This window comes from Nannospalax galili, unplaced genomic scaffold (assembly GCF_000622305.1).
Source record: "Nannospalax galili isolate Female #2095 unplaced genomic scaffold, S.galili_v1.0 scaffold518, whole genome shotgun sequence".
Classification (NCBI taxonomy): Eukaryota; Metazoa; Chordata; class Mammalia; order Rodentia; family Spalacidae; genus Nannospalax; species Nannospalax galili.
In genome coordinates this window covers 1,524,819-1,536,086 of record NW_008342851.1, presented here as the reverse complement: position 1 = coordinate 1,536,086, position 11,268 = coordinate 1,524,819, and the positions used below count along the sequence as shown (strand labels likewise).

Below are 11,268 nucleotides of genomic sequence, written 5' to 3'. Positions count from 1 at the left end.
CAACAAACGGGTATCACATGTATACAACCTTAAGTACTCTTTACTCCTCCAAAATGCAAAAACATATTTGGCAAAATGATAATACACTATACAAAATATACATAAAAAATATCCTTTGTAAACAAGCAGCGAGTTGTGCTTCAAAGAAAAGTGGACAGTTAAAAAGCAAAGGCTGTAAACCATGAACTACCTCCGGGACAAACCTGTCTTGATGTCTGAGTGTAGAAGGATTGGATTATTATAATTGCCAAACAGATATGCATTATAAGTTTTGAGACCATTTTTGAGACCCATTTCAGAAGGATTGGATTATTATAATTGCCAAACAGATATGCATTATAAGTTTTGAGACCATTTTTGAGACCCATTTCAGTTCTTGTAAGAACATTCATTTTACAGTTTCACAAGGCAGCGATAGGGAATGGCTAAAACTGCACGGGGGGAGAGGTGGGCAAAGAGGACATTCTTCCTCTACTGACTTGTTTTACAACAAAGACAACCAAGCCATCAGCTAAGCGATGTCCTTGCGTTTGGAGTGCTTACAGCTTTGTTAGATGACTTGCAATCCACAAGGCTGTGTGATGATGCTGTGTTTACGTAAACAATGTACAGCATGAGGGTACCAAGATACCCCTGAGGGGACCATTTTTGAGACCCATTTCAGAAGGATTGGATTATTATAATTGCCAAACAGATATGCATTATAAGTTTTGAGACCATTTTTGAGACCCATTTCAGTTCTTGTAAGAACATTCATTTTACAGTTTCACAAGGCAGCGATAGGGAATGGCTAAAACTGCACGGGGGGAGAGGTGGGCAAAGAGGACATTCTTCCTCTACTGACTTGTTTTACAACAAAGACAACCAAGCCGTCAGCTAAGTGATGTCCTTGCGTTTGGAGTGCTTACAGCTTTGTTAGATGATTTGCAATCCACAGGGCGGTGCGATGATGCTGTGTTTACGTAAACAATGTACAGCATGAGGGTACCAAGATACCCCTGAGGGGGTTGGTGTCAGATTAGTTATTTATTGGTAATTTTTTTTCTCTTATGAAACAAAGTCTTGCTATGGATCCCAAGCATCTTATAAAAGCTTATCTGCATTGTGGCTTAGTGCCTTGTACTTACGTCAGCAAGTGCCATCTTACAGTTCAAAACAAGCCACCAAAAAAAAAAAAAAAAGAAAAAGAAAAAGAAAACCTGAAACAACAAAATAAACCCTCAGCAATAAAAATGAAAAAATGATTTGACAAATTCTACATATTTCATGGCATACAAAATTTAAATAAGGCTTAGCAAAAGTAAAAAGGATGGTCACATTCAAGCACCAAATAGCTCCTGTCTCTTTATTACAAAATGCTGCTCTTTATTAATACAGTTTTTTGCATACAAATAAAGAGATCATGTTATGAAATGTAAGGAGCTACTCGATGCACCAGAAATGAATGTGAAACCCAAGAACTTGCTAAAAACAGCAAGCTTCATCTACAACATAAGGCCCCTGCTATGTATTAAAATGTATCTGATGTCCTGATTATTCTTTAATATATATGCTATGATGCCCAAATCCACCCCCTCCTTTTCCTCAACAAAAGCAAATTAAAACCTTTTCCAATGCCTATCACTCAACCTAAGTACTAGCAGATTTGCGTGCAACCAGAGATTTTCCTTTTGATTCACGGGCAGAGCTGGTGCGGAACTACCACAACATGTGCTTCTTGGACTCACAGCATAAAGGCGTGAGGGTGAGAGCTTGGAAAGAAGGGGAGAAAGAACAGAAGGCTGAGGTGTTTCTAGTCCCTGCTCCACCTCAGGTAAAGAGCAGACATGTGACCCAGAGGCAAGGGTAACTGCCCTTCTGGCCACTTGAACTAGGTACCTAGTTCCACTTGTCCTGGCCATTCCCGGTAAAAGATTCCAAATGCAGCAATTGGAGCAGTTTTTGCTTGAGATTTGGAAATACAGGTAGCTAGATTCAGTATTATCAGAAATTCTGGTTTAAAAATACACATAAAAACTCACAATCTACTCTATTTAGGGCTTTCTTTCATCTTTAACTCTACTTACAAAAATGGAGCCTTGAAATATTCGCAAACCACAGACCAAAACACGTAGGTGGATGTGTACATACGTGAATATGAATGGATCTATATTTTCACACACACCCAGCTCTGACCACTTTGCTTCATGACTACGTTATGGTAAGTGGTAAAGCAAATATCTTCGTTTAGAAAAGCTGCAGTAAACAAGGCAGTCAGCAGCAAGGTACAGACTCTACATCCGGAACCAAACACGTTGCTAGGTATGTACAGAGAGACTCTCCTCCTTACCAACCCTCCGCTGGGAAAGGCAGGTTTTGTATAAACACTATCTGGCAGCAGTTTTACCGGTTACAATTGGGAAGGCATCTGGAAGAAAGTTCCCTCTTTCTGTCTCTCCTCCACCTCAGGGAGGCGCCAAGCTCTCCCTGCAGGACATTCCCACACAGTGCTGGTTTGGAAATGTGGCAAAGACCCAGTTACATACTCAGGCCGGGTCCCACAGCCCTGCCACCACGTGTTAAGAGGCCTTTTTGTGAGGGCTGCTGCGCAAGCTCTCCTTGCCCCTCCTCTGTCGCACCACAAAGTCCTTCTCGGAGGGAAGTTGGAGGGGACGGTCTGTGGTTGGAGTTGGGGATGCTCTGGTCCCTTCCCTGCCCACGGTCTGTTTCCTTGCTGGAGCAGGCTGGGCAAGCTCTCTCCCTTTGGGCTCTCCCAGGGTGGCAGTTACTGAGAGCGCCCTGTCCCGGTGGCCTGCTGTGCTGGGCACCTGTGGGTCTAGGAGGTGTGACTCCAGGGTAGTGGTAGAGAGGCGGAAGGAAGGCAGAGAGTCACTTTTTGTCATTTGGGTTCTGCCATCTCCCCCAGACTGGGATTTCCTATGCTCACGGTTGCTTGACACCAGGGATTCTGGGGTGCCGCCATTGGCCTTGGCAGATAAGGGGCTGCTGCCGGCTGAGGTGACTTCTCGTACCCCCAAGTGAGTCTCAGGAAAGCTGGCTGAGTAGCTCAGAGACTTCTCTGGGATGGCAGCAGAGCGGAGAGAACTCTGCCCAGTGGCCGAGGGTGAGCGCTTCATAGAGCTGGGCTTGCCTGTTTCAGCCAGTGGCTTCTGGGGACCAGGCCCTTTCCCCTTGGATTCTGGGAAGCCCTTCCCCATGCCCAGGGCTGGCCTCTCTGGGCCCTTCTGTCGGGTCTCACCATGGAGGAGGGAAGGGCCTGCCTCAAGCTTGCAGCCTTCTGAGGCTGGCCCATAAAGCGTTTCAGTACCCTTCTTCCCCTCTGACTTCCTGTCCCCAGTGGAGGCCTGCTGACTTGGGCTTCTGTCTGTCTGTCTGGAGAGAGAGGGGCAGTCTTTCACAGTGGATGGTTTGGGATGCTTTGGAGACACACTTTGTTTTTCACTGGCAGTCAGAGGCTTCTGGTCTGCCTCGTTGAAGCCTAGGTGTCCCTGTCTGGAAGGATGCTTCTCCAGCACTTCTGGGGACCCTCCACTGGTGGCTTTCAGTTTGGCATCCAGAGGACCCTCTTCAACATGGAGTGTGATGGTGACCCTACCCTCTCCCCGACCAAGCACATCACTTGCTATGCCCTGGGTGGTCAGGATGGCAGGGAACATCTCCAATGGGCCCTTACTGTTGCCCTGCCCGTCTTTGCAAGAGCCACTGAGAGGTTGAGTGACAGACTCTTTACCCTTTGCAGCTCCAGCACTGAGTTTCTGGGAGGAGGGGGAGGAGGAGGAAGAGGAAGAGGAGAAGGACCTGTCTGAGTGCTTGGGCTTTGGAGGGTTGAAGTCAGGGCCAGGCCGACACTTTTGGTTGCTGCTCTCGCTGTACCCAGCAGAGGTGGTGGCAATGGTGATAGGTGTGGTGACTGAAGCAGCAGATCTGGGAGTGTCCTGGAGGTTGGTGCTAGGTTCTGCGGCAGCAGCTTTGGTTCCCAGCTCCTTGTTAGAAGTGTGGCTTGGAGAACTGCAATGGTGCCAAGAGGCCAGGCTGGGCAGTTCTTTGGTGGTCAGAGGTTGTTGAGAGCCAGGGCTGCCATGCCTCTGGAGAGGTTGTTCCTTCCTGTCAGGCTCTCTGGGAGCCTGTTTCTGCAAAGGGAAGGTAGTAAGCTTTTCGCTCGTCTCGCTCTCAATGCCTGGTGGCTGTGGAGGGCGTCTGGCAGCAGGCCCTTCGGCTTTGGGTTCTATGCCTTTTTTTAACCTGCCTACCTCTTTCTCATGAAGAATCCCAGCTGAGTGCCAGGAGTCCTCCCTGGCCAGGGTCTTCGCCTCATCTGGTCCATCTCTGTTGTGGTTTGATTTTGCACAAGCTCCCCTCGCTTTCTCCATGTTCTGGGTCTGCTTGTAGAAATCAGGGTGGGTCCTTCCCCCAGAAGGGAGGTTTTTGGAATTTTCACTGGGTTTAAAGGTCTCTGCAGGACACAGCTCCATGCAGGGGTCTTTGTGTATATCAGCCCTCATGGTAGATCGTTCACTTTTGGTTGTGGAAGGGCCCTTTCCAGAGGGTTCTTTCAGGCATGGCTTTTCCTTTGAGGCGGGCCCTTCTGGTGGCAAGGGGGCACATGCACACAGCCTGGCTGGGTCAAGACTGTGCAGGGTCTGCCCTGGGCCAGGGAGGACACTGGTGTCAACAGAGCGATTTTGGTGTTTGCTGGGACCACCTTCTTTCTGCTGGAGATTGCTTTCTGTGATAGTCGTTGTGCTCCTGGCAGAAGGGTGGGCCACTTTCTTGTCCTGCTTTGACTTTGTATCTGACATGGGAGCTACTGGTGAGTCCTGTGGACCCCGGCTAGGGGGCAGGAACCGAGGCTCCAGCATGTGGGATTTATTCACCTTTAAGCTGGCAGGGGAAGGCTCTCTCAGGCTGATGGGGTCACTCTTTTTTCCACTGCTGCTGGGGACACCTGTTGGCAATAGGGGCCCCATGTTGATGACAGGGCTGGGGCTCTGTGCAGGCTCTGGGGAAGGCAGCTCTGTCTTGGAGGCATGAGGCCCAGACAGGAGAGCAATGTCCAGTGTACCCTCAATTGGCTTCAGGCATGAAACTGACCTTCCCTCCAGTTTATACTCAGAGGGGCTCTTCCTGACAGGGGACTCAGGAGCCACTAAGCCTGGCTTCTCTCCTCCGCTGTCCACCCGGCCAGCTAAAGCTTTGAGAGGAACAAAGGAGACAGAGCTCATCTGAGCTGTGTGGTTACTACTGACGAACACCCGGCTCTCAGATGCTGGTGGGGCCTCCTGCTGCCCAGGCATAGGCCTGTTGGGGTGTCCTGGCAGGCATTCATGAGCACCAGATGTTATCTTGGGTTTCAGGATGGAACAGTGGCTATCATCTTTGTCTTCTAGTGGCATCTTCTTTCGGAGGTAATCAATATTGGCCAGCTTGCTGTCTAGTTTCTCATTTCGAAGGAACTCTTTAGCCTGCGAGGCCTTCTCTGTATAGTCACCCTTTCCAGGAGTGGGCCTGTCAGGGATGTGGCACACACTATCTTGGAGGGTGCTAGAAGCAGTGGCCCGTTTCCAGTCATTTATAGATTGGCTGTGTTCTCCAGGTGCTGGGCTGCATACTGTCCCATCTGAGGTTACCCCCTCACTGGCCCGCACACTGGCCTGCTTGTGAAGAGCATCCTTCAGAAGGCTTCCCAGAGACGGGGCCTCTGTTGCTTTGTTTTCAAAATGACTTGACCTCTCTAATCCCTTGGGGTACACTTTCTTCTCTCTCTCTTCCAGCCTGAAGAGAGCGTGGCTTTCCGAATCACTGCTGAGGCTGTGGGGTTTTGGGTGGGATTCATGCTTCTCTGGTTTCTTCACTACAACCTTGGCCTTCAGCTTGTCCCGGTCCAGGTCATCCACAGACTCCTGCCTGCCCAGCTTCCTGGACACAGGGCGTTTCAGGCAGCCTTGCTCCACCGGCCTGGCCCGACTGAGGGAAGGAGCATCACACACATTCTCCTCAAGGCTCTGCAGTGTCGCCTCTCTCTGGGGTTCTCGCTGCACCTCCTCCTGCGTCACCTCCAGGCTGTGCTTGCGGGAGCACAGGTGCTTCTTGTCACTGCTGTAGGAGGGTGACAGCTTTTCCTCAGACTGCACTCGCTTGAGCAGCGGGGAGCGGGGAGGCTCTGCGCTTTTGGGCCTCACGATGTGTCTGACGATTGTGGGAGGGGAGTGCATCTTGCTAGGAAATGCCTGAGTGATCTTCGCATTGCCCAGTGAGTGTCCCAGCAGTGGAGATGGTGAACGCTGAGGGGAGGTGGGTTGAGGGGTCGGAGAGGGAGTCCGGGCTAGTGGTGAAAGTGGGATGCTACCAGCTGACTTCCGCCTTCCAGAGCGATATCGCTGCCCACTGAGCTTGGGGGCCAGGCCATGGAGGGTGCTGGGCCTGATGTGCCCTGACCCTGCTGGAGAATTGGGGGCGCTTGAACTTGGGGAGCTGCTCTGGGAAGAATTTGTGCCTGTGGGTAGAAAACATAGGGCTGTAAGTATCCAGATCTTCTTTTTTTCCCTCCCCTTCCTTCCTACCTAGACTGAGCTAGGGGCTGGAAAAGATGAACTTCCCACCTCAGGAGCTCAGGATAGCCTTCTCACACAAGCCTCCCCAGAACAAGGTCAGCCCTACCACCTGTTTTATTCTAATGGTCAGAAACACCCCAGTCTGTGTCCTCCCTGTGAGTGAGCGCTGCCATGTACCAAATCACCCTGCTTTCCTCTACCTTGCCTGAGTTCCTGCTTTCCCAGCCAGGAGACCCACTCACCTGATGGAAAGTCAGGGGTGGAGCGATAGCTGGGTGTCGGAGATCTTGGGGACAAGCTGTGAGTGGGGGAACCCGGGAGGCTCTCTCCTGATGACAGGGATCTGTTCAAGCAGGAGAAACTTCGGCTGGTATGGAGCAAAGGAGATGGCTGCTTGGCTAGCTTTTTGAAAAGAGATCTCCTCCTAGAATGGGGATAGGAACACATGGATCAGAGCCTACTTCCAGAACCCACTCTTCATGATATCCACATCTTCAGTTCAACCACTGTGTCAGACAGTGACATGACAGCCCACCTACTAAAGGGTGGCACGTCACTTCTATACTGAAACTTTCTCATGACTGAGAATAGTCCATGTGTATGAAGGATCTCTTAATTCCAAACAGCAAGAACTAGGAAAGTAGGAAAATTATAAAATATTAAAAACATTTACTTCTGACCACATACCCCATATGTATTGACATAATTTAATCAAAAGATAATAGTTTCTCTTTCAACGACTTTTTTTCATTGTCTTCTAATATTTTGTATTGTCTTGGATATACACTTTCATGGTGAGATTCTGGGCAGAGGCTTTATCTATAAGGGCTGTTGCTGTGCTTGTTCCACAGTGGGCTTTTGAAAATGCCTGACAGTATAGGCTGTGTGTTTACCTGGAAAGCACGGAGCAAGGTGAAACGGAGACTGTTGTATCAGTGAGCAGCAGACACAAATGTGCATTTAATGATCAATGAACATGAGATAAAAGAAAAAAGTACAGCTGCCCAAGACTTATCAGTGAGGGTGACTGTCTGCAGTTCTTTTACCACAGAGACCTCGGCCAGCCCTGGTAAGCTTAAACAGACAGTTGTAACACTGCTACTTCTTAAAACAATTCTCCTATGTAATCTAAAGCATAATCAAATTATAAAGTACAACTAAATAGAAAAGACAGATCTTAGAACTTGTATATGTAGTTTTAGTGGGGGTGTGATAAGTGCTCTGGGGATAAAATGTCAGATGGCTCTACAGACTTAAAATGAAACCCTCTGCATTCTTTCCAGTCTCCTGAAAACCACCTTCTACTCTTATGCCTGTTTCTGCTCCCATTTCTCTATCTGTTGCTAATTCATATACTTACACTGTTATTTCAGTTGTAGAAATTGTATGATGGTACCCTACCATGGTAAGTGAGAATCTGATACTGGTGGTTCAGGCCTGTAATCCCAACTAATCGGGAAACTGAGGTGAGAGGCTCACAAGTTCGAGGCCTGTCTAGGTTATAGAGTAAATTTAAAACCAGTCTGGGAAACTGAGACTCGACTTCTGAATAGATATAGAGGGAGGTGGGTGGGTGGGCAGGTAGGTAGCTAGGAGGGCTTGGGCTATCACTTACTATAGAACACTTGCCTACATGCATGAGGCCGGGCCCAATCCCCAGTACTTAAATCCAAGCAACAAAAATGGAAACACCTGGAAACATCATATAATTGCTTTCTACTTTCTGATACCATATGCTGTACCTTTCCCATTACTCCTAAGATTGCTAAACAACAACAACAAATTAGCTACTGAAAATGGCTTCTGTATTTTATATGAAAAGCAGCTACAGGAAGTGCAGCTTTGTTCTCCTGCTTGTATAGCTTCATTTTTCCTGAAGTTAATAAATAATTTCCTTTTCATTAGCTCATTTTTCTACATTTATATCAAGTTGTAGCATGATGAGACTCTTAGGTTTAAATAATTGGAGAGCAGCTAAGAGAGCTCACAGGAGCCACACCCAGACGACTGGGAAAGAAAGACTCCTTCCAGCACATGGGCTGTACCGGCTTTAGTCTTCACAGAGCACTGAGCTGCTGGGTGTGCAGTGTGCACCATCTCGTTAGAGTTCAGTCAGTCAAAGCTTTTATTTCTAGACTTATTGGAATGCTTTAAAGATGCAGTTATTTTGGACTATGTGGCAGTAAAAGAATTCCTAGAGAATGTAAAATACATTTTTAAATGCAGGTTTTATATAGACACTGCCTGATGGTCAAGTTTGTCAAATTTAACTTTCCTGAAATGATATCTAAAAGCTTAACCAACCAACCAACCCAGCAGAGCTGTCAAGATGGTTCAGCAGGTAAAGGCACTTGCCACAGAAGCCTGAGTTCAATTCTTTCAATGTACATGGTGGAAGGAGAGAACAGATTCTGAAAGTTGTTCTCTGATTACCACACATGAACCATGGCACATGTCCACCCACATACATACACATAGATCATATAGACAATATGATGGTACAAGTGCCTTTAATCCCAGCTCTCAGGAGGCAAATGTAGGTGGATCTCTGTGAGATTGAGGCCAGCCTGGTCTACTGACTTCTAGGCATGCTAGGACTAGGGAGACCCCGTCAAAAAAAAAAGAAATTAAAACTCCAAAACCAGCAAAGGACTTTGCATGGTACCCACATGTGATAAAGATTAACAGAAATCTTTTTACAGTGAAATAAGTACTTCTTTTCGCATGTTATATATGCAATGTTGTTATGAACATGAACTTCAATGTATAAATATGCAAACAGTCATAAAATTTCTCTTTTTTTCTTTTTATTTTATGTGTATGAGTGTTATGCCTGCATGTATGTAAGTGCACCCATGTTGTGCAATACCTGGGGACTGGGGAGGACAGAAGAGGGTGTCAGGTCCCCTGGAACTGGGGTTACAGATGGTTGTTAGCTGCTATGTGGGTGCTGTGAATCAAACCTGGGTCCTCTACAAGAGCAGTCAGTGCTCTTAACCGCTGAGCCATCTTTCCAACGACCCAAAAATTTCTTATAAATACATACAAGTATGTCTTATATGTGTTTAATAAGGAATAAGTTTTATCTAACACAGAGTATAACAAACTTGCATAGAGGACCAATTGAACTTACCTTTCTAGACTTTCCTTCTTCTTTGACTTCTTGCTCCGCCTCACCATCCGACTCTTATAGCTGTTTCTCCTGGCTGGTCCTGTTTTGATAGATGTGTTTTCAAATGGGGTAGTAGTGATCGACACCTTATTTCCACTCTGTAAAAAACAATGGAGTGGTATTAAAGGGAAGAGCTGTGAGAAAAGCAAGATCAGAACTGAGATAAGAGATCCAAAGATAAATAAAATAAATAGGTGCGTCATGTAGGAGCCTTCTATTTCTAAATAAGTTTTAATCAATGAAGTCCTAACAATTCAAAAGAAATAGAAGGCAAAGTGGCAAGTGTCCTCATGAGTGGGCTGTGGAGTCTATGTGAGTTCAAATCCAAGCTCCATAACTGTAGCAATCTGCTTGCCCTACTGAGGCTTCACATACACGCACTAGGTAATAGTATAATCCTGCTAGGCTCACCAAGGACTCAGCAGAGGAGTAAATGAGAGTGTTTGTAAAGCCTTTAGCACCAAGTGTGACACATATAAAGGACTCTATAAATAACAGCTATCTTCATCCATATGTATTAAATATAAATGTGCCCAGTGGCTGTCTGGTCTTGCTTGATATAGTCTCCTTTCTCTGTTTTGTGTTTTTCCTTTGACCTAGAAATCATAGAGCTACAAAACTGAATGGGACTTTCATTTGTAATGTTAGAAGGTTCCTTTCTTATTGCCAGAAAACCTGTCAGCTTGCAGTATGTGCCAACCCGTAGGAAAGCTTTCTTTAACCAGGTCATGCACAGTGAGATAATTCCTGGTGAGTTTCTGTGTCCTTTCATTTGATCTTGGGATGGAGTAGGTACGGAGTCAGCAGTAAGGCAAAGAGGGCAGGTAGACAGGTAGGCAGAAACTCTGGCGTCCATGGACAACTCCTGAATTTCATAATGGCCAAAGGAGAAACATTCTTTCAAGGTCAGAGGTGGCTATGAGAGACTTGAAAGTACAATATAAGGAGAAGGGACTTTGTAAAGGCCTTTGCCTGAAAGACATACAGAAGCTCAGTCCTAAGTGGTACCAAGTGATTGAAATGTAGAAATGGGATTAGAAAAGCAGATCACTATTTTACTGATATCTACTTTCTTTCCTCCTGATTTGGAAGTATTCCATGCTGTTATAAGAAGGAAACCATAAAGCATAAATAGAAATCATTGAAATCTACCATTCAGATACCACTCATAATATTTCAGCATATTTCTTGGTTTTTTTGTTTGTTTGTTTTCAAATGTGTATTAGTGTATTGCCTGCATGTAGGTAAGTGCACCTATGTCATGCAATGGCCACGGAGGTCAGAAGAGGGCATCAGATCCCCTGGAACTGGAGTTAAGGATGGTTGTTAGCCACCATGTGGGTGCTGGAATTGATACCACTCATAATATTTCAGCATATTTCTTGGTTTTTTTGTTTGTTTGTTTTCAAATGTGTATTAGTGTATTGCCTGCATGTAGGTAAGTGCACCTATGTCATGCAATGGCCCCGGAGGTCAGAAGAGGGCATCCGATCCCCTGGAACTGGAGTTAAGGATGGTTGTTAGCCACCATGTGGGTGCTGGAAT

General features: G+C 46.5%; 1 protein-coding gene across 8 annotated transcripts in view; it reads right to left on the bottom strand.

The window, feature by feature from the left end:
• Positions 1–657: 657 nt before the first annotated feature.
• The window catches only part of Mast4 (microtubule associated serine/threonine kinase family member 4), a 648,204-nt gene continuing 637,593 nt past the window's right edge, over positions 658–11,268 (bottom strand). For 7 of the 8 annotated variants that reach the window (XM_029566302.1, XM_029566303.1, XM_017799581.2 and 4 more), the window contains 3 exons: positions 9,685–9,821; positions 6,794–6,975; positions 658–6,493 (listed from right to left, as the gene is read on the bottom strand). In XM_029566302.1, the coding sequence (XP_029422162.1) occupies positions 2,559–6,493; positions 6,794–6,975; positions 9,685–9,821 (4,254 nt within the window). In that variant the 3' untranslated portion in view covers positions 658–2,558. The remainder of the gene's footprint in view (positions 6,494–6,793; positions 6,976–9,684; positions 9,822–11,268) is intronic. The other variant, XM_017799580.1, reaches the window with a different exon arrangement.